The sequence below is a fragment of the Gopherus flavomarginatus genome, chromosome 1 (assembly GCF_025201925.1).
Source record: "Gopherus flavomarginatus isolate rGopFla2 chromosome 1, rGopFla2.mat.asm, whole genome shotgun sequence".
NCBI classification, from domain to species: Eukaryota; Metazoa; Chordata; order Testudines; family Testudinidae; genus Gopherus; species Gopherus flavomarginatus.
In genome coordinates, this window is record NC_066617.1 from 125,433,785 (window position 1) to 125,452,894 (window position 19,110).

The 19,110-nt window shown below is 42.8% G+C and overlaps 1 protein-coding gene across 4 annotated transcripts in view; it reads left to right on the top strand.

Moving 5' to 3' along the window:
- The window catches only part of BCAT1 (branched chain amino acid transaminase 1), a 111,072-nt gene that overhangs the window by 78,900 nt on the left and 13,062 nt on the right, over window positions 1-19,110 (top strand). For all 4 annotated transcript variants that reach the window (XM_050969063.1, XM_050969054.1, XM_050969073.1 and 1 more), the window contains 5 exons: window positions 2,278-2,441; window positions 3,889-4,031; window positions 15,175-15,260; window positions 16,382-16,522; window positions 17,969-18,043. In XM_050969063.1, the coding sequence (XP_050825020.1) occupies window positions 2,278-2,441; window positions 3,889-4,031; window positions 15,175-15,260; window positions 16,382-16,522; window positions 17,969-18,043 (609 nt within the window). The remainder of the gene's footprint in view (window positions 1-2,277; window positions 2,442-3,888; window positions 4,032-15,174; window positions 15,261-16,381; window positions 16,523-17,968; window positions 18,044-19,110) is intronic.

A 19,110-nucleotide genomic window follows, 5' to 3' on the forward strand; every position in this document is an offset into this window, starting at 1 on the left:
GGTTCTCACATACAGTGTTGTGCCTTGCTCCCAGGCCTCTAATATTTTTACAACATTAATTTGTGTCGTGGCCGCCCATCTTAAAAATCAGGAAGTAGCTGTCACTCCTGATTTGTGTGACTGATTAGTCTTTGGGGAAAGAAGATAGAAATTCAGTTAGTTGTAGCTAAAACCCTGGACTGGTTTCAGAAACTCTATCTTCTTATGAATCAAGACAAGCGTCTTCTGACAACAATCAGGGTCTTGTCTAGGGTTGCATTTGCAGACAAGTCTTCCTCTCATTCCTGAGGACCATGAAGGCTTTGGTCTGGGACTTCAGGGTGCTAGATGTCGCAGTTTCTGCCTCTTGCAATCCTGCAGCGCTCTCCTGGGATCACTTGCAGTTTTGAATGGTACAGGTGCCACTGATAAATGTTGCTCATGATAGTACCAATCTGGTTAAAACTGTTCTAGATCCTCCTCATATCAATGTACTGCTCACCTGGGAGGTTGCAGAAAGCTCATTCATCCAATGAGACTTGTTGAATTGACCTGTTCTGTAGTGTGGTAACCACAAATGCCAGTCTGTTTGAGTGGGGAGCTCATGCAGGGCTCCAGATGGCACTGTGAAAGCAATCTCCCCTAAAACCAAAGAGAAATCTCAAGATGGATAGTTTCAGGGGGATTCTAGTGGGGTAAAAGAGCCAGTCAAACGACTCTGCTGTGGTAGGTATATACCTGAACCAGAAATCCCAGAGTAAGAAGACTGTAAATCACTTAGCTGGCTAATCTGCATGTTCAGTGAGGATGCTTATCCCTGCCTCATTGTTTAGATGCTTAAGCAATGACTTGGCCTCAACAGACCTATTTACTTGGAAGCCGTGGCTCCTGACATACTGCATGGGGTACCTGTTCTCAGCCAGGCTGCTGCACACACTAGATTCTGTGGTCGGGGTTCCGTTGTGCATAGAATCCAGCCCCAGAGATCCTATGATCCCATATTCCAGTCTGTTAGGCAAGTTTCTATATGTCTTCCTGTTACATGCAGAGGTCCAAAAAAATAATAATGTCATAGTGACTGCTTCCACACAGCCAGTTTGAGCATGGTTCACTCAATCCAGTTTAGTGGTCTGCCAAATACCATGTGGACAAGCAGTGGCACTTTCTACAGATTTCAGACTTTGCCTAGGAGCAAACCCTTCAACCCTGATGATGGCTCCATGCGTGAGAGGCAAGCTCTCGAGGAAGGAGCCTGTAAAGGGATTGTATAGATACTCTAATAAATTCACAGAGGATTGGTTCTTCATATATATATGACGGCCATTAATATGTCCCTTGAATAAACTTCTGAATTCTTGCAAGTAGGTTATTATGTGGCTCCTATCACTTTAAACTTACTAACTGTAAGGTTCTTGGGGAGGCTTCGGGCCTACCCAGGGTGCTCTGCAAAAACGAGGCCCACACACACTGTGAGTTATTGGCTTTAATGAAGGTAAAGTGACACACCCACAATGGGGACTCCTGGCGTTGCTGTCATGGAGGCGGGGAACCTAGCGCACCGAAGCTCAGCCTGGGAAGGAGTCCAAAGATGGGACAAAAGGCAAACAGCTATATACCAAGCACAACAGCAACTCATACATATGCAAAAATGGGCTTTCCACGGCTCCGTCCGCCCCCTGGCTAGAGGCCAGGGACTTTCCACCGAAGGCCATGCAAACTGGTCCTAACTGGTTATGAGCAGTTCTCGCTAGCTTACCGTGTCCTACAGTGACTGGCTGCTTAGCAAGCCAGTTCTTTCCCTAGGCCGCCGAGAAAGCAGAAAATACCGTAGCTAGGCCGTTATACAATCTTCCGCAGGTCTCTACACTAACATTACAAAATTACAGGCAGGCAGGGCCAGTCAAGCACTACCCCTAAAAAAAAAAAAAAGCCACCAGGAAACTGGACTGTTTCAGAAGAAAGGTTTATTTGACGGGCAGCCTTCAACTACTTTCTCTAACCAGCAAGCTTTGGTTGTCTTAGGGATTCCATGGCTAAATTTAAAAACTCTCAGGCTCAATAGTCAAGGCAGGAGTTCACTGCCCTCTTGGAAGTGGGTAAGAAAGTGGGCAGGACTTCTCTCCAGGCGGCTCTGGATGCAGCTGACTCGACAGCCAGGACAATGACCTCCGCTGTCACCAGGAGGCATTATTGGCTCCAGTCCTTGGTGCTTCCTCATGAGGTCCTACAGTTCACCCCTTCGAAGGCTCCTTTCCTTTAAACAGAGCAAAACTGATGTGTGTTTCTTTTATTGTGCAGCCTTCTCTTGGAATCAAGAAGCCAACTAAAGCCCTGCTGTATGTTATACTGAGTCCTGTGGGCCCATACTTTGCAAGCGGAAGCTTTAATCCAATAACCTTATGGGCAGATCCCAAATATGTAAGAGCCTGGAAAGGAGGAACGGGGGACTGCAAACTGGGAGGGTAAGAGAGCCTGATTATGCATTAATTACATAGCTCAACTGTTGGATTATTTTTTCCTTTCAGTAAAATCCTGGCTATGATGCTATATTATTAAATGTTGCAAATCAAAAATAATAACAAAGGTATTTCCAATAAAGAGGTATCTCACCTCCAGTCAAAATGGGCTACAAAATGGCAGACTGCCGATCTGTTCACCTTGCATAGATAGACTAAGGCCAAGGTTGTTAAACTGTAGTTTGTGGACCACTGGTAGTCCATAATGAGCTGCATGGGACTGTGGAGCTGTCTCTTCATGATTCCAGCTGCTAAAATAAAGATAAATCAAATGCTTTTCTAATGTTGTTTCTCCATGTGAGCAGTTGCTGTTGTTCTGTCAGAAAATGGAACAGAAGGTGTCTAAGAGACAATTTCTGTGTTAAGTTGTCACACTATGAAAAGTTTTGAGAATGAGAGGAAAAGTTTGGAATAAGGGAATTTGCAAAGAGGCAGGGACTCAGAGAAACTTCTGTCCTGTCTTATTTGTTTGGGGAAAAAAGTATATGGAAGTTTGATTTCCTTAGTCGCTGTTGAAAGTCAACATTTACCTAGAGTTACCAGATAGAGTTGCCCAAGTGCAGTAATTGTCAGTAAATGTTGAAGTTAAAATTAATCCCAGTTTAAAGTGTTCCTATAGTGCTGCATGATTTTCTGCCTCCTTTTATTAAAATATGCAACTTGTTTTCCCTAAAATCTTGCAAATTTGTGTGTGTACGCGTCTAAAATATGCAGTTATAAAGAAAACCAAAGTTAAAAATCCAAACATTTAAATCTCTTCTGACTGGATTTCTGTCAGCAAATCCACTAGATAAAGAGTTACACATCAGATAACAGCAACAGCCAGTGAGAGGTAAGGGGAAGGAAGGAGCCTGTATGGCTAGGGGAATCCCCTGTCTCCTATTGAACTGCTTCAACTTTATGGCATAAAGCTAGTTTATGTGTAGAAGCAGAAAACTTGAAGTGCTGCATAATCTGTTAGCCGCTTTGCTTGAACAAACCTAACACTTTCATGAGCCAGTTGGGTCAGGGGTTACCTTTACATCCCAGGATCGAGTGGAGCTGCCTGGTGGCCCACCAAAACTCCCTTTAGCTTTATCCGGGTAGTCCACAGACCCTGTGGAGCAGTATGGTCCTGGTAGGAAGGGGGAACCCTTGACTCTGGCTGAGCCCTTCAGAGTTTTATTTTGCAGAAGCAAAGTGACTTGTAGTTCATTCATTTAAGTGCTGCCAATGGAATCCTGTCAGGGGCAAGAAATGACTTTGCAAAGCATTAATCGTGAGGCAGATTTTGCAATCTGGGCACTAAAAGTAATGTAAAATGTTTTTAGAAATAGGAGAATTAGGAAGTTTTATGGCAGGAAAATACCCAGCTAGCTGGTGATAGCTAATTCTTTTTTTTTGTTCCTGAAAGGAATTATGGTTCTTCCGTCTATGCCCAGCAAGAAGCTATGGAATTAGGATGTCAGCAGGTTCTGTGGCTGTATGGAGAGGATCATCAAATCACTGAAGTCGGAACAATGAATCTTTTCCTGTACTGGGAAAATGAAGATGGAGGTATAGTAGTATGTGGCACTAAATCTCTGCTTGTTGCGGTCCTCAGGCCTGGGAGCCAGTTGTGACCTCAGGACTGGTGTCGGTGTTGTATGGATGATGCTTTTTGGGGTTTGTAGTTCTAGCCCAAAGAATGGTGGTCTGCATTGCCTTCTTTTTCCGTTTTAGTGGGAGAGGGAGGCCACCACTTAGTCAGTCCCCACTAGCACACACAACTTCTTCAGAATTCCTTCCACCACGTCCCTTCCAAAGAAATGGGGTTTGGGACCTTCCCTTTGTGGAGAAGACAAATGATCAGAGACTCTGAGCCTGCAGTTCTGCGACAAGCTGCAATTGCCTTTTTTATGTCTTCTGCTTCAGCTATGTTTGGCTTCTGTCGTGGCCTCTAGCAGGGCATCCCCATCCATTCCTGAACCATGACCTGTGTCCACAAAGCAATCAGACATTCCTTTTGAATCGGGATTTTCCTGCTAAGCAAGACAGGAGAAGCTGCTACATCTTTAATCTTCTACATCTTTAATCCTGGTAAATTGCTTTGAAGATGTAGAACCAGATTTTTAAAGCTAGGCTAAATTTTTGTTTTTGTTTTTTTGCATCTGCAATCATTTGTGGTTGGAAATTATGCTACTTAGACAATTGACTAATTACCACGTGCAACCAGATATTTAGACACTTGCGTACCTTCATTTGTTCATGCAATTATTTATGTCTACAAAATTGTGTCTGCACTTGATTGTTAGTACAGAAGGGTAACCCAGTTTGAAGGACTATGGGCCTGATCCAAAGCCCATAAAAGTCAAAAGAAAGACTCCCATTAACTTCCCAGGGCTTTGGCTCAGGTCATAAATAAAGGCAAAGTGTTGTTCCACCATCTGCCAGTCTCAGAAACAAAAGAACAAGAAATCAGGATTCAAGCTCTGATTCTTTTCATGACAATGCAACGGACACTCTTGTAAAATACCATTTCGTTGCCATTTTTCTGCCAGTGCTATAATGGTGGTTATTAATGGCTCACAATGGAAACAGCATTGTGTTTTATTTAGCATAAGAGTCTGTGAATCAAGATACCTGGGTTCTGTTTCCAATTTGACTGCTGATTCTTGGGCAAATCGCTTAAGTTTCTCTGTGTCTCAGTTTATACAGCTGTAAAATAGGGATAATATTTACCTAGCTCTAAAAAACTTACTGAGATCAAGTGAATGATGCATATATGTGAATGTTGTTATTTAATATTTCATCACAATGGATTAGACATTGTAGCTATTGAGCCAAAGTCACCCCTCATGTGCACCTTCACTGGAGTTACACCAGCAAGGAATTTGGCCCACTTGGACAGAGCGAACAAGAAGTTGGTTAGCTGTGACAAGACCCAGACCAGTGGGGTACAGGAGTCTGGTAGAGGGCAAATATACTGGTCACTGGATGAGTAGTTTTCTGTTTCCTGAGTGACCAGAGCAGGGGCTGCACTAGAGTAATAAGGAACCTGCTAGAACCAATTAAGGCAGAGAGGCTGATTAGAACACCTGCAGCCAATCAAGGCAGGCTAATCAGGGCACCTGGGTTTAAAAAGGAGCTCACTTCAGTTTGTGGTGGGCGTGTGAGGAGCTGGGAGCAAGAGGTGCAAGGAGCTGAGAGTGAGTGAGTGAGTGAGTGAGTGAGTGAGTGAGTGAGTGAGTGAGTGAGTGAGTGAGTGTGTGTGTGTGTGTGTGTGTGTGTGTGTGTGTGTGTGTGTGTGTGTGCGCGTGCTGCTGGAGGACTAAGGAGTTACAAGCATTATCAGACACCAGGAGGAAGATCCTGTGAGGATAAAGAAGGTGTTTGGAGGAGGCCATGGGGAAGTAGCCTAGGGAGTTGTTTGCTGTCATGCAGCTGTTGCAGGAGGCACTCTAGATAGCCGCAATCCACAGGGCCCTGGGCTGGAACTTGGAGTAGAGGGCGGGCCCAGGTTCCCCCTAAACCTCCCAACTCCTGATCAGATACAGGAGGAGTTGACCCAGACTGTGGGTTCCACCAGAGGGGAAGATCATAAGGTGAGCAAATCTGCCAATAAGCGCAGGACCCACCAAGGTAGAGAAGGAACTTTGTCACATAGCATTCAGTGTTCTGTTTTGTTTTTCAACCAGGAATAAGCAGGAATTATCCAGCTACATACCATACCGTTCCAAAGATTTGCTAACCAATGTGTTACCAGTGCACTACAGATTAGTATAATTGTGACATGGGTGGAACAAACAATCTGTAATTCATGCCATCCAGCCTACTATATGCCAGTCCTATTCCAAAACAGACCTGCCATTACACATATTATGATCACTTGCACTGCGGGGGCAATTAGCTATTTAGCAATGTATTACTAAGAAGCCTGGGTAAGACCAAAAACACCTACAACTGTTGGTTGCCACCACAAAAATGCACACCAGTGTATAACTGCCTACCCCCTTGCACCATGGCAAAAAGTGACTGCGATTGTGCTCTTTCTCTTCATAAGGAATGCTACTAAGACTAGGGTGACCAGATAGCAAGGGTGAAAAATCGGAACAGGGAGTGGGAGTTAATTGGCACCTATATAAGACTAAGCCCCCAGATATGGGGTCTGTCCCTCTAAAATCGGGACATCTGATCACCTTAAATGTTGCTTAGGTGGTCCTTGTTTTGTCTGCTGCATTGTGCATATATTGCAGCGGTGGTGGTGGTGGCAGGGTGGGGAGACTAAGCATAGAAATATAGTAGATTTGGAACTAGAAATTATGGGTACAGTTTAAGCATCAGGAACATACAGCTCATTGTGTGTTCAGGGAGTAATGTAAACTCTGTGTGTATGTGCTGTGTTTTTTGTGTATCCTCATGAATGCACTAGATGGGGACTGATTTCAGCAGTGCTTCAAATGAGGGTCCATTTTTACTGCAAGCCGATTCCAGATCATTTTAGCCCTGGTATTGGACAAAAGAGGTGTCTAACATTCCAGTCTTGGGTGAACCCTAGAAAATGTCTCATTCATAATGATGGTAGGGGGAGGGGGGAATTACCCAATAATCTCTGGTAAATTTGCATGATACACATTATGCTGATTCTGCACATTTAGCATTGCTCTGGCTGAGTTTATAATGTAGCTAAATATGGATCACTATTGTTACAGGAATAACTGAGCACAGTAGTTTCTGTTCATGAAATACTGCTTTCATCAGTGGCATATTCGGAGAGTGACATATACCCAGGATGGTTTCCATGTTTACAAAATGTAAAGCTTGATCACCATGTGATCCTCCAGGCCTACGTTTTCACGGCACATAACGTTATTGAGAGACAAAGGGTGGCAAGAGTGGAAAACATGTTAAATGGAATGTCTGTTTCTTCTATCAAGGGGCTTAGCTTGGCAGAGATGAAGACCTTTTAAAATAAAAATAAATGTATAGTCTAGAGAATACATCAAATAGGGGCTGTACACTATGGAATCTGTTTATCTTTTCCAGTATGCAGAGGCATTGTTGAGAATGGTTAGCTGTAAAAAGTCAGGACACCTGGGTTCTATTTCTGGCCGAACCATCAAGCCACTGTGTGACCTTGGACAAATTATTCATCTCTGTGCCTCAGTTATCACATCAATAAAATGAGAATAATAATACCTACTTCACTGGAGTGATGGGATGTTTAATTCCTTAAAAGCTCTTTGGAATCCTCAGATGAGGGCCAGCCCTATACCTCATAGTGCCTCAGGTGAGGAGCGTCTTCAGCGCTCCCCTCCATTAGTTAAACTTTTGAATATCTTATTTTTATTGCATTTATAGCCCATTTCACAACTTTGATGCACGATTTATCCCTGTTATATAAGATATAAATTTGCACACCAGGATCTGTAAATCTGTATTTATTCATGCAATGTATAAGCAAAGTACACTTTCATATTTACATAGTAACACAAAGTTCACAATATCGCAGCTGGGTACTCACTTCCAGAGCTGGCTCCAGGCCACAGCATGCCAAGCGCATGCTTGGAGCGGCGCTCCGCAGGGGGCGCTCTGCCAGTTGCTGGGAGGGCAGCAGGCGGCTCCGGTGGACCTCCCGTAGACACGCCTGGGGCAGCTCCACGGGAGCCACGGGACCATCGGACCCTCCGCAGAAATGCCTGCAGGAGGTCCACCGGAGCCGCGGGACCGGTGAGCGGCAGAGCGCGCCCTGTGGCATGCCGCCATGCTTGAGGTGGTGAAATTGCTAGTGCAGGCCCTGCTCACTTCACTTCGTTCTTATATCTCATTGACTGACTGGCAATGCCCCGCCCCTTATATACTTGCAAGGGCATAGTTGACAATTTTCTAGGAGGTTTTGAGGAAAATGTACTTCTCAGAAAGTCTGGAAGGTTCCATGAGATTCTATGAAGGTCCAGAACATTCTAGGTGATCAGTGAAAAATGAATCCACATACAGAATACCTGAAACATTTTACTTCAAACATTCTATTTTCCCTTTTGTCACTAGCAACAAAAATAGCACCCAAGCCTGGTGTCCCCCAAGCCGGCATCCCAGGTCGTTGCCAGGGTCGCCTACCCCTCAATCCAGCCCTACCTCAGATGTAAAGACTCACAGAAGTTCAAAATAATGCTATTATATGTGTGAAAAATAGAGCTTGATGGTTGTTGAAATGGTCATTGTGCTGCAGAAAGTGCCATGTGGTGGTGGAGCTTGAAGTTTGCCGGTGACACTATGTGGGCAGCTAGATGCACAGTGATCCTAAAAGGATGGATTCTTTTTGTAGAGAGTGACAGAGATTGACAAATGTATGGTATGATAGCCAGAGAAAGGAAAAAAGAGAGAGGGACAGAGAACCTGGGAACAAGTCGCAATTGGAACAAGGAGGGAGGGGAAAATGGAATGAAGAACTGGGGTGAAAGGAAAGTGTGAGGAAAAGAGAAAAATGAAGGAGAGAGCAACACAGAGTGACAGAGAGACTGGGTTTATAATAGGGTATGGACCCCAGAGCTTCCCGAGGCTTATGTGACCTAGAAGTTCTCTTGGTGGCCCCACCCATGCAAATATTTTGGTGTTTTTCTCAGTTTTGGAATAATCTGCTTAGCCTTAAACTCATCCCATATGCATCAATCAGTGAACGTTCATAAATACTTGTGGGATAAATGAAGGGGGTGTAGCTCCCTTTTATGAACACCCAGCCAGACGGTTAGCTGTAAAATCCCTCTTGATGTCTGTTCTCTGCTTGCTTTACCTGTAAAGGGTTAACAATCCCACAGGTAAAAGAAAAGGAGTAGGCACCTGACCAAAAGAGCCAATGGAAAGGCTGGAACATTTTAAGATTGAGAAAGAAGCTTTCCCTTTGCGTCTGTTGTGTCTCTCCAGGAAAGAGGGGAATAGAGAGCAGCAGGAATGCTGTGTAAAGCTTTAAGCCAGGAGAAATCATCAGATCATACCTAGAATTACTTATTTGAAACCCCCCAAATATGTAAGTAAATTAGGAATGTTTAAATAGACACAATCAGGTTTATTTCTTTATTTTGGCTTGTGGATCTCCTCTGTGCTAACCCCAGATTCTTTTGTTTGCTTGTAACTTTTAAGTTGAATCCTCACGAAAGCTATTTTGGGGGCTTAATTTTTGGAATTGCTCTTTTAAAATCTAACAAAAGCCCAAGTTCCAGATATATTTTCTTCCTTTTTGTTTTTAATAACATTTACCTTTTTTAAAACAGGATTGGATTTTTGGTGTCCTAAGAGGTTTGTGCATGTTATTTTATTAGCTTGTAGCAACAGCTAATTTCCTTTGTTTTCTTTCTCAGCTCTTCCCCAGGTGAAAGGGCTTGAGGGTGCCCCACAAGAAGGAATTCCCAAGTGCTCCTTCTTGGGTCCAAGGGTATTTTTGTATTTTTTTTTTTTTTTTTTTGCATTTGAGCGGTGGCTGCGTTTACCAAGCCAAGGTCAGAAAAAAGCTGTAACCTTGGGAGTTTAATACAAGCCTGGAGTGGCCAGTATTAATTTTTAGAATCCTTGCAGGCCCCCACCTTCTGCACTCAAAGTGCCAGAGTGGGGATTCAGCCTTGACAACTTGCATGAAAGACTTGAAGCTTATGTTGTTCAGTAAAATACGTGACCTAATTTTAAAATCACTTCAGTTGTAAGCTCCCAAGATCTGGGATGGTATTTTTGGTACATGTTTGTTCAGTGCCTCGCACAATGGGCCTCTGGGGCCTCTCAGTGCTACTGCAACAATGATAATGGAGTCTCACATCAGTGTCAACGTATGAGCATTCAGCAAACCCTATAAATGAACACATATATGTGAGTTCAGATCAATGTGAGAATTGCAAGCATGGTTGAATGGGAGACAGACAAGATTGTCCATGACCATTGCAGGCTGTGGTAGCCTTGCTTTGGGCTGTTCATGTTTTTCATCTCAGGTGTTGCTGATGCACCTTGCTTCAAAGCAGTTAACAGCAACATGACAAATCTGCTGCCACCTTGCTCTGTTGTGGGCTGTTGTTTCCCAGTGACTGGGATTGGCTAATATGCTTTCATGCATGACTTCAGTGTGTCTATATTGTTTGTACTGGCCACCATGAGAGCAGGTGCCTTGCTGTAGCTGACCAGAAATAGGGCCTTGGGTATTCTTGAGTCTGCCATATGAATGAGATGCCAAGACCAATGCATAGCTGAGGGGTTTTTTTGTTTGGTTGGTTTTTTTGGGGGGTAGGGGGTGGGTTTGAGCATGCTTTGAATGTCAGACCTCTGAGTATGTCGATATTGGGAATCGTGTCTCAACAGTTGATCCTGCAAACAGACCAAAGGTTGTGCATATGGAATTGATCGAGTTTCCTAATATGGTGACAATATGTTGTCCAGCATGACTGCCTAATAGACATTTAGCTTAGTGCTTATTTTGATGTCCCTGTCATTCCATAAGTGGTGTGACAGCATTCCAAATGCAGAGTTGGCCTTGGCTAAGCAATGGGTAGGCTCATCATCAGTTGCGGCATTCTGTGACAGCATACTCCTTGGAATTTCTCCATGGACTTGAGAAGATCATCCTTGATCTTAATAATTGGGTAGACAAGTTCATCCCCGGCACATGTTGGTACAGTACTTCAATTTTCTTTAGATTGTGAATCCAAAGTGATTCACTGTACAAGTAAAGTGATCAGTTATTAATTGAACGTCATCAATCAAGTGAGCAACCAGTGCACAGTCATCAGCAAATAAAAAAGCTCTTTAATGTGTAAATCTGCAAGAATGGAAGCATTTCAAATTGAACAACTTATAACACTGCAGAACTGGATAAATGCTCTTCTGTCAGTGTCATGAAATGCATCCATAAGCATAGCCAATACAAGGATGGAAAAGACTGTGGAAGCCAGCACACAACTGTGTTTGGTGCCTCTGGTGACCAGAAAGGAGTCTGATATCTTGCCATTTCCCACCACTCTGGTCATCATCCCTTCATGGAAAGATGAAATAGCAGAAATAAACTTTCCAAAGGTGAACAAAAAATTGAGCAAGAGACAGTGCCACAAAATTTCAAGGGTGCCAACATTGTCCACCTGTATAAACGTAAGGGTGAATGGGCAAACTGTGATAATTACTATGGCATTTGCCTTCTCTCTGTTGCAGGGGAAATTATTGCACTGGTCATACTGAATTGACTTAACACCTATCTTGTGGGAAACATCATCCCTGAGCCTAGACAGTGCACTGTAGATACAATCTTCACAGCCTGTCAGCTTCGGGAAAAGTGCTGGGAGCAAAACCATGGTCTTTGTGATGTTTGTCTACTAAGCTAAAGCATTTGTCTTCCTAAATCTGGAAACTTCCTAAACTCTGGAAAGTTTCCTCAATACAAGTAAATATATCTAAAAAACAATAAAAGCAGATGAATAGGAAGTTTTCCCACACAGGGCTGCTTTTCCTATGTGCTACTATAAATCCAAGAGTTTGCAGCTTATCAAAATGATTCTCCCATGAAAAGACAAGTAGGCAAGATGAATGCATATGGAGCCAGATTTGGTACACACATGGTACCAGACGGAGATGATGACATGCTGCAAGGGAGGCAGATGCTCTTCTAGGTGACCCCAGGCTGGTGGACGTAATATGCATACTTGACAAAATTATGTGAATCTGGCAGCTTAAAACATTTTGCATATTTCCCATATTCTGTGAACTCCATGCTGTTTGGCAGCTGGACTGGCAAGCTTTCAAAATAGCTCACAGCAATCAAAGTATATTTTGGATCTTATACACATCCCGCTCCATCATTCATGAAGAGGGAACGGTATCAAGTGTGTCACAGAGCTCAATACTGAGCCCCATATTATTTCTTATTTTCACTGATAAGAGGCGTATGTACATTCAGACATGATCAGATATGATGATTCCAAAGTTGGTGAAGTAGCAAATGCAGAACACGGGAGTTTCCAGACAAGTGGATTATTTAATCCAGAGTCCTATCTGACAGTGGCCAGTAACCAAATGTTTCAGAGGTGGACAATTATGGAACAACTTGCCCATAATAGATATTTCTACTTAGTCACTTTCAGTTGTTGGTTGGGCCCAGGCAAAAAGGAGACAGCCCTTGGAGGTAAGCATGGGAGAGTTTATTTGGTTGTTAGAGTGGATTCATAGGAAAAAGGAGAGCTAGAGTTTCCAACCCTGAGAGAAAGGAAAGAGATGGCATCCTGGCATCTAGCAGTCTGCCACTGAATCAGGAATGGCTACTTCAGATAAATGGCCACTGCTGACAAACCGCCAATGCTGGGTACATACACAGTGGAGCTGGAGAACAGAAGTGTAACTGTGGCTACACTTCTTTTTTTAGTGCACTAGTTCCATCAAAGTTAGTGCATGTATTTCTGCCTAAGCTGGAAATTACTCTTCCAGCTCGAAGTGTGGCAATACTCACAGTGTGTAGCCATATCCTGGGTGGATTGTACCTACCTCTGACAGGTGCCTGAGAGATGTCTCCTTACATTTTGGCAGCACTTGAATAGTTTGTCATGACAATTTGAATCTATTGTGTGTGCCAACTTTCAAAGGAACATCTCAAGTTATGTAGGAAAAAACAGGAACCAAAGCTCTTGATCCACAGTAAGAAATACAGCCCTGAATGGACTGAGGCAGCAAAGCATACAATGGGCATTGCATAAGAGATGATGATAACCTGCTGTGAGAGGACATATATATAAATACCTTGGGGACTGCCAGATATGGTGAGCAGGCTCACACCATTTAAGATCAGAAGGGATGAGAGACTGTAACTGGGAGGACGAGATGCTTAAAAGGAGAAAAAGAGTGAGGAAAGCTAGTGAAAAGCAGGGGCCAAGATTTTCAGAAGTGACAAGTGTTTTTGGGTGCCACCTCCCTTGTTGGATGCCCAACTTTGAGTCTCTGTAAAGTAAAAGGCCTGGTTTTTCAAAGGGCAGGGGTTAGAACACTATATGAAAATCAAGCCCCTTACAGGTGTTGCAGGTTGAGCACCCAAATTCATTTGTCACTTTTGGTAATCTTTGCCAGAAGCTGTGGTGTTGATATGCTGACTAGCTGAAAGAGTCAGAGGGGAAAAAAGGAGATTGCACTCTCTAGAAATGTAATACTTTGTTTCTTTATTGCACCTAATCCAAGATTATCTACCCATGTTATTTTTTGCCAAGTGTGAGATTAGATATTTCAAGCACATATTTATTTAAATCTGATTTTATTTCCTCTCTATTTAAACAACCCCCTCCCCAAAATCTTGTTTTCAATTAAGCCATTTGAATCTTTGTCTGTTTTGGAATTTTATGCAGATTATCTCGGAGAGGTTAAATAACTAAGATAAAATAGTGAAAGAAGGGTTTCTGGAGCCTACCATGCTGGGGATTCCATGTCAAAAGGGCACATTGTACACGAGGAGTCCTCTTCCATAAAATGCCTCACATGCCTGAGGACCACGGACAGGGACAGAATTCATGACACTGAAGGGTTTAGTCTTTCGCCTCTAGGTTGTCATTTCAAATCCTAGCCAGATTTTTGAAGCCTGAAAGCTGTTACCAAGCGATGGCTATGTGGCAACCTATGTAAAATGAGTTGGAGCAAACTCCAGTTTTCAGTCAGTTTTCCACATAACAAAAAAAACATTACAAGTGTCACTAATTGGAACCCATGCTGGCAATCACAGTAGAAAGGTCAAGGACTGAATGGGCATGAACTGTGACCTACCTTCTCAATCTTGACATTGTCCCACCAGCTCAGGATAGATACACGTTACGGGGGCAGCAAGAGAAAATTTCCACTGCTCTTTCTCTTGTAGCTGCTCCATGGATACAGAAATGTATTATTATAAATGGGAAAAGTAAATGTAAATAGCAACATCAGAGATGTCAGGGACAGAAAACTCGTTAGGTTATCAAATCCATCTCACTTGAAGGCCCCATTCAGCAGAGCTCGGAAGTATGTACTTAACATTGAGCTTTATTTATATGATACATCATCCTCCAGACACCTTACAAATGTTTATTAACTGCATCTCACAGCACCCCAGTGAGGTAACCAGTGGTAGCAAATCCATTTTATAGATGAGTCTACTAGACACAGAGTGGGTCACTTCCAGCTTCCACTTGTGGCTCCTTATGTCGCGGTTGGGCAGTTAAATGGTTCCCCAGGATCACACAGTGAGCCAGTGGCAGAGCCAGGAATAGAACCCAGTCATGTGCTCTAACTACTAAGTACACCTAATTCTAATTCAATCAGGGCAAGTCTACACTGCAGCCCAGCTGCACTGCTGTAGCATGTGCCTGGTGAAGACACTCTCTATGCTGATGGGAGAGCACTCTCCTATCGGCATAATTGGTCCACCTTGGCGAAAAGTGGAAGCTATGTTGGCATCTCCCACCAACATAGCGCCGGTATGGACAGCGCGAAACTTGCATCACTCAGGGTGGCTTTTTCACACCCCTAAGCTACGTAAATTGTATCAACTTAGGCTGTAGTGTAGACCTGCCCTCAGATATATGCACAGATTCAAAACAGTCGGCATCCAACTGAGTTTGTGCAATTTAGAAACTGCCTCTGAAATTCTAACCAATGTTTGTATCTTATATCGGATATTGCATGTTGGTATCTGATATTTCTGCTCTCATTTAAATATTTTATTTTGTTTGTATTTTTGTTTCAACAGAAGAGGAACTGGCAACCCCACCATTAGATGGCCTCATTCTTCCTGGAGTGACGAGGCAGAGCATCTTGGAGCTGGCACGCAAGTGGGTGGGTGTTTGTCTTGTCCCTCAATAGTAGCAGTTTTAACAACCGTGAGATACGCTGTTATGAAAATAACTCATTTATTGCCTTCAGATAATGGCTCACAGTTCCACCTGATGCTTTAAACCAAGTACGAACTGGGAAAGCATGTTAAAATTAAAAAGTCTTGGCCAAACCACCCAGACACCAGCATTTGTTCCACAGAGCCACATACAGTCTAACTAGTTCCCAGTAAGTATTCCCGCACAAAAATCTTCATTAACGTTGTGTTAGAGTTGCCAGAGTCCACATCCCCTTAACATAATTGGCTTAAAGTAAGGAAATAAGCAATTGTCATTCATTGTCATTCTACACTCTACTGATCAGCTCCTTGTTCCACCGCCTATAGCCTACGTGTCTCCACCTTCATTCTGAGCAACCAGGGTGCAGCTTTAAGTCCAGCCTTAGATATAATGCACTAGTACCTGTATTCTTGCAGATTTCAAACCTGCACTTAAATACCAGTTCTCGTGGACAAAGTACTATAAGCTCAGCAATGATCAAAAGCATACAGGTCCTCTGTTTTACATCTCATCCAAAAGCTCTGCTGCACCTGCACAGTGTTCCTGAACATCATGCTGAGGTTCAGCACCAAATTTGAGGGGAAAGTGCCACCTAGTGAATTGCCATCATCACTTGTTATATATAGATCAGGGGTTCTCAAACTGGGGGTCGGGACCTCTCGGGGTCGTGAGGTTATTACATGGGGGGGGGTGTCACGAGCTGTCGCCTCCACCCCAAGCGCCTTTTACCTCCAGCATTTATAATGGTGTTAAATATAAATTAAAAATACCTTTTTATATAGGAGGAGGGGTCACACTCAGAGGCTTGCTGTGTGAAAGGGGTCACCAGTACAAAAGTTTGAGAACCACTGTTACAGATCTTGGGTTTTCCTTGGAGGTCATTCATCTAACAACTGACCAGACCATAGCTTGCCTAGCTGCATGAGAACTGAAAATTAACTGGCTACAACTGAGTTTGTTAAAAATATCACCTCTGTGATACAATGACAGGTGTCTAATGTAAGAAAAGAATTACGACATTTAGGAACACGTGCTCTGGTTTTGTCTTTCTAATCTCTGGCACAGGGAGAATTTAAAGTGTCTGAGCGGTACATCACCATGAGTGATCTGACAGCTGCCTTGGAGGAAAACAGAGTCAAGGAGATGTTTGGTGCTGGGACAGCTTGTGTTGTATGCCCTATTTCTAAAATATTGTACAAAGGCAAGGTAAGGAAAGTAGTATTTGTGTTTACTTTATTCCCCATATAATTACAGCTTGGCATTGTCTGCAGTTCATGCGGGAAGTACTTTATCAGTATATTGCCTCCTAACTTCTTCCCAACTTCTTCTCAAGTTGGGGAAAACTGATTTTTTTTTCCAGAATTCCCTCACCCTCTTTTTTGTGTTTAATTTGAAATTTCAGAACTTCATATTTTGGACCAGCTCTATAGTTTGTTGAGGGGGGGAGGGGAGGGAGACCGCAGATTTTATTTTAAATTTAAGTAAAAAAAAAAAAATCATTCATACAAAAAAAATCAGTTTGAAATTTCATCAACATTTTGCAATTAGAAGCATTTCAGCCAGCTCTGTGATGTGATTTGCAGTCAAAACTTCCCTTAATAGGGAGGCTGACAGCCAGTCACAGTTCCTCAGTTCTGTTCTGCCCATCCTTGGCATAAATTAAAATTGCAGAGGAGGAGATTTAAATTCTTCCATCAGCAGAAATGGGTCATACAGAGAACATGGCTTTGCTCTACCATGACCATTCCCCTTCCATCCCGTAATGTGTCTCCTTCCTAATCCCTCCCATGCCTGACTTAATCCTTCCACTTATACCAGACAGCAGAGCTCTGTTGGAGAGGACACAGGTGGCAGAGCTGGTACAGGAGATGGCTTAACTGTTTCTGTCTGCTGTACAGCAGTTGGGAAATTCCTCCTGAACAGGGGGAATTCTGTAGAGCATTTCTTTGTCCTGTTTAAGTTCACTTTACACTGCTTATGTTGCACAAAATGAACTTAGCAGAGCAGTGAATCTAGCCCAGGAGGTATGTTGATACTGTGAAGATAGACAATAGAACAAATAAAATAACGATGTAGAAAATGATGCTTCTAATAGATGGACTATATCTATTAATATGATCAGCTTTTGAGATACGAATGGGAAACACTAAGATGTTGACTATTGAAAATTATGGTAAATGTACTTGTTTTAACACAATATACACTGTAGATAGTAAATAGAAAGGTGCTTCTTTGAGTTGACTATCGTCCTCCTCAAGCCTTACTGACTGAGCAAGAAGGTAAGTGTGATGTAGTGATTAGACCTTGCTTGGACTCCGGTAGCAGCTGGGTTCTATTCCTGGCTCTGCTGCTGCTCCTTTGGCCAAGTCACTGAGGATGGCCTAAACCGACTCTCATTACACTCATTAGAAGTAGTACAGTTGACGTGAATGTCAGCTGATCATTGAGCTTTCTGTGTCTCCTATAAAATGGATATTAATGATCCTTACCCACCTGATGGGAGTGTTATGAGGTTTAATTAATGTTTGTGAAGTACTTTGAGATCCTCAGATTTAAAAGGCATTTATATATGTATGTACTTGTTGCTGCTGCTGTTATCTGACTGTACATGATGAGCTTCTAGGAATTATTCTCATTTTAATTCCATCCTAGAATTTGCATATTCCAACTATGGAGAATGGACCTCAGTTAGCAACCCGCTTCCTGAATCAGCTGACTGATATCCAAGTAAGGGATTCTCTTCTTTGGTATGATAACAATAATGAAAAGGGTGAAATTGAAGGAATGAATGGTTTTTCTGTTACAGGCTCCAGGAATTAAAAGATAGACTCTTTCTCCCACCTCTCCTGTCATTGAAACTTTGGTAGATTACCAGTGGTACAGGAAGATATTTACCCTACATGTCACTGAGGGATGCTGTTTTCCTCCTTAAAACTTGCCCTCTCTCTTTCATCTTGAAACAGTGTGATTTTAATACAGGTGTGAAATACAGGAGTGCTTGTAAAAGACTGATATTTATGTCCTCTTCACATGACATGGGCCAGGATTATAAAAAGTTATACCTGGTCACTATCCACAAACTCCAGTGACAGCTGTTTCATCTTCCCTTTAAAAAAAATACAGTCAGATAAAACCTAATATCAACTTTCACAAAATAGAACAGCCAATCAATTCAAAAAAACCCTACAAAGCAATGTCTTGGATGGTGGGCATGGTATTTGATATTGGCCAGTAACTGCTGTCTTGTAGGCTCAATGTCTTTCTGATCATGCAGCCACTACCTGTTCCCAAAACAGTTCCTCCTTTAGTGGCTTGTTGGATGTTAAGATGGATCTACCATTTGGCACTTGTATTTGCTCTCATTACCTGGAGAGGCATGTTTTACTTCTGTTAGTGCACAAAGACTGTTAATAGCATTCTGGACATCCTCAAGAAGCTAAGCACCGGTGTCCTCCGTGGTTTATTTAGATGTCTTCTCTTTCTCCTGTGGGGGGTGGTGAATGATATATGGCCTCAGCATGTATAGAATAGCTGTTACCTTGACAGGTTGCAAGTCGCTTTGTTTGAGATCTAACATTCTCTCCCACTTACTATGGCAGTAACTCTTTGGCATTCTTCTCATAGTATTTCTTCTGATCTGGGTTGCTATAGTTATTTCATAATTGCCTCAGAATTAATGGTCTGTGGCTCAAGAAACACATTAGATGCTGCCACTAAGGTTTTTATTCTCCTGCTGGTGAGCTGCTGAACTGGTGATCCTAATAAAACATAGTGAGATACGTTGCAGTATCCAT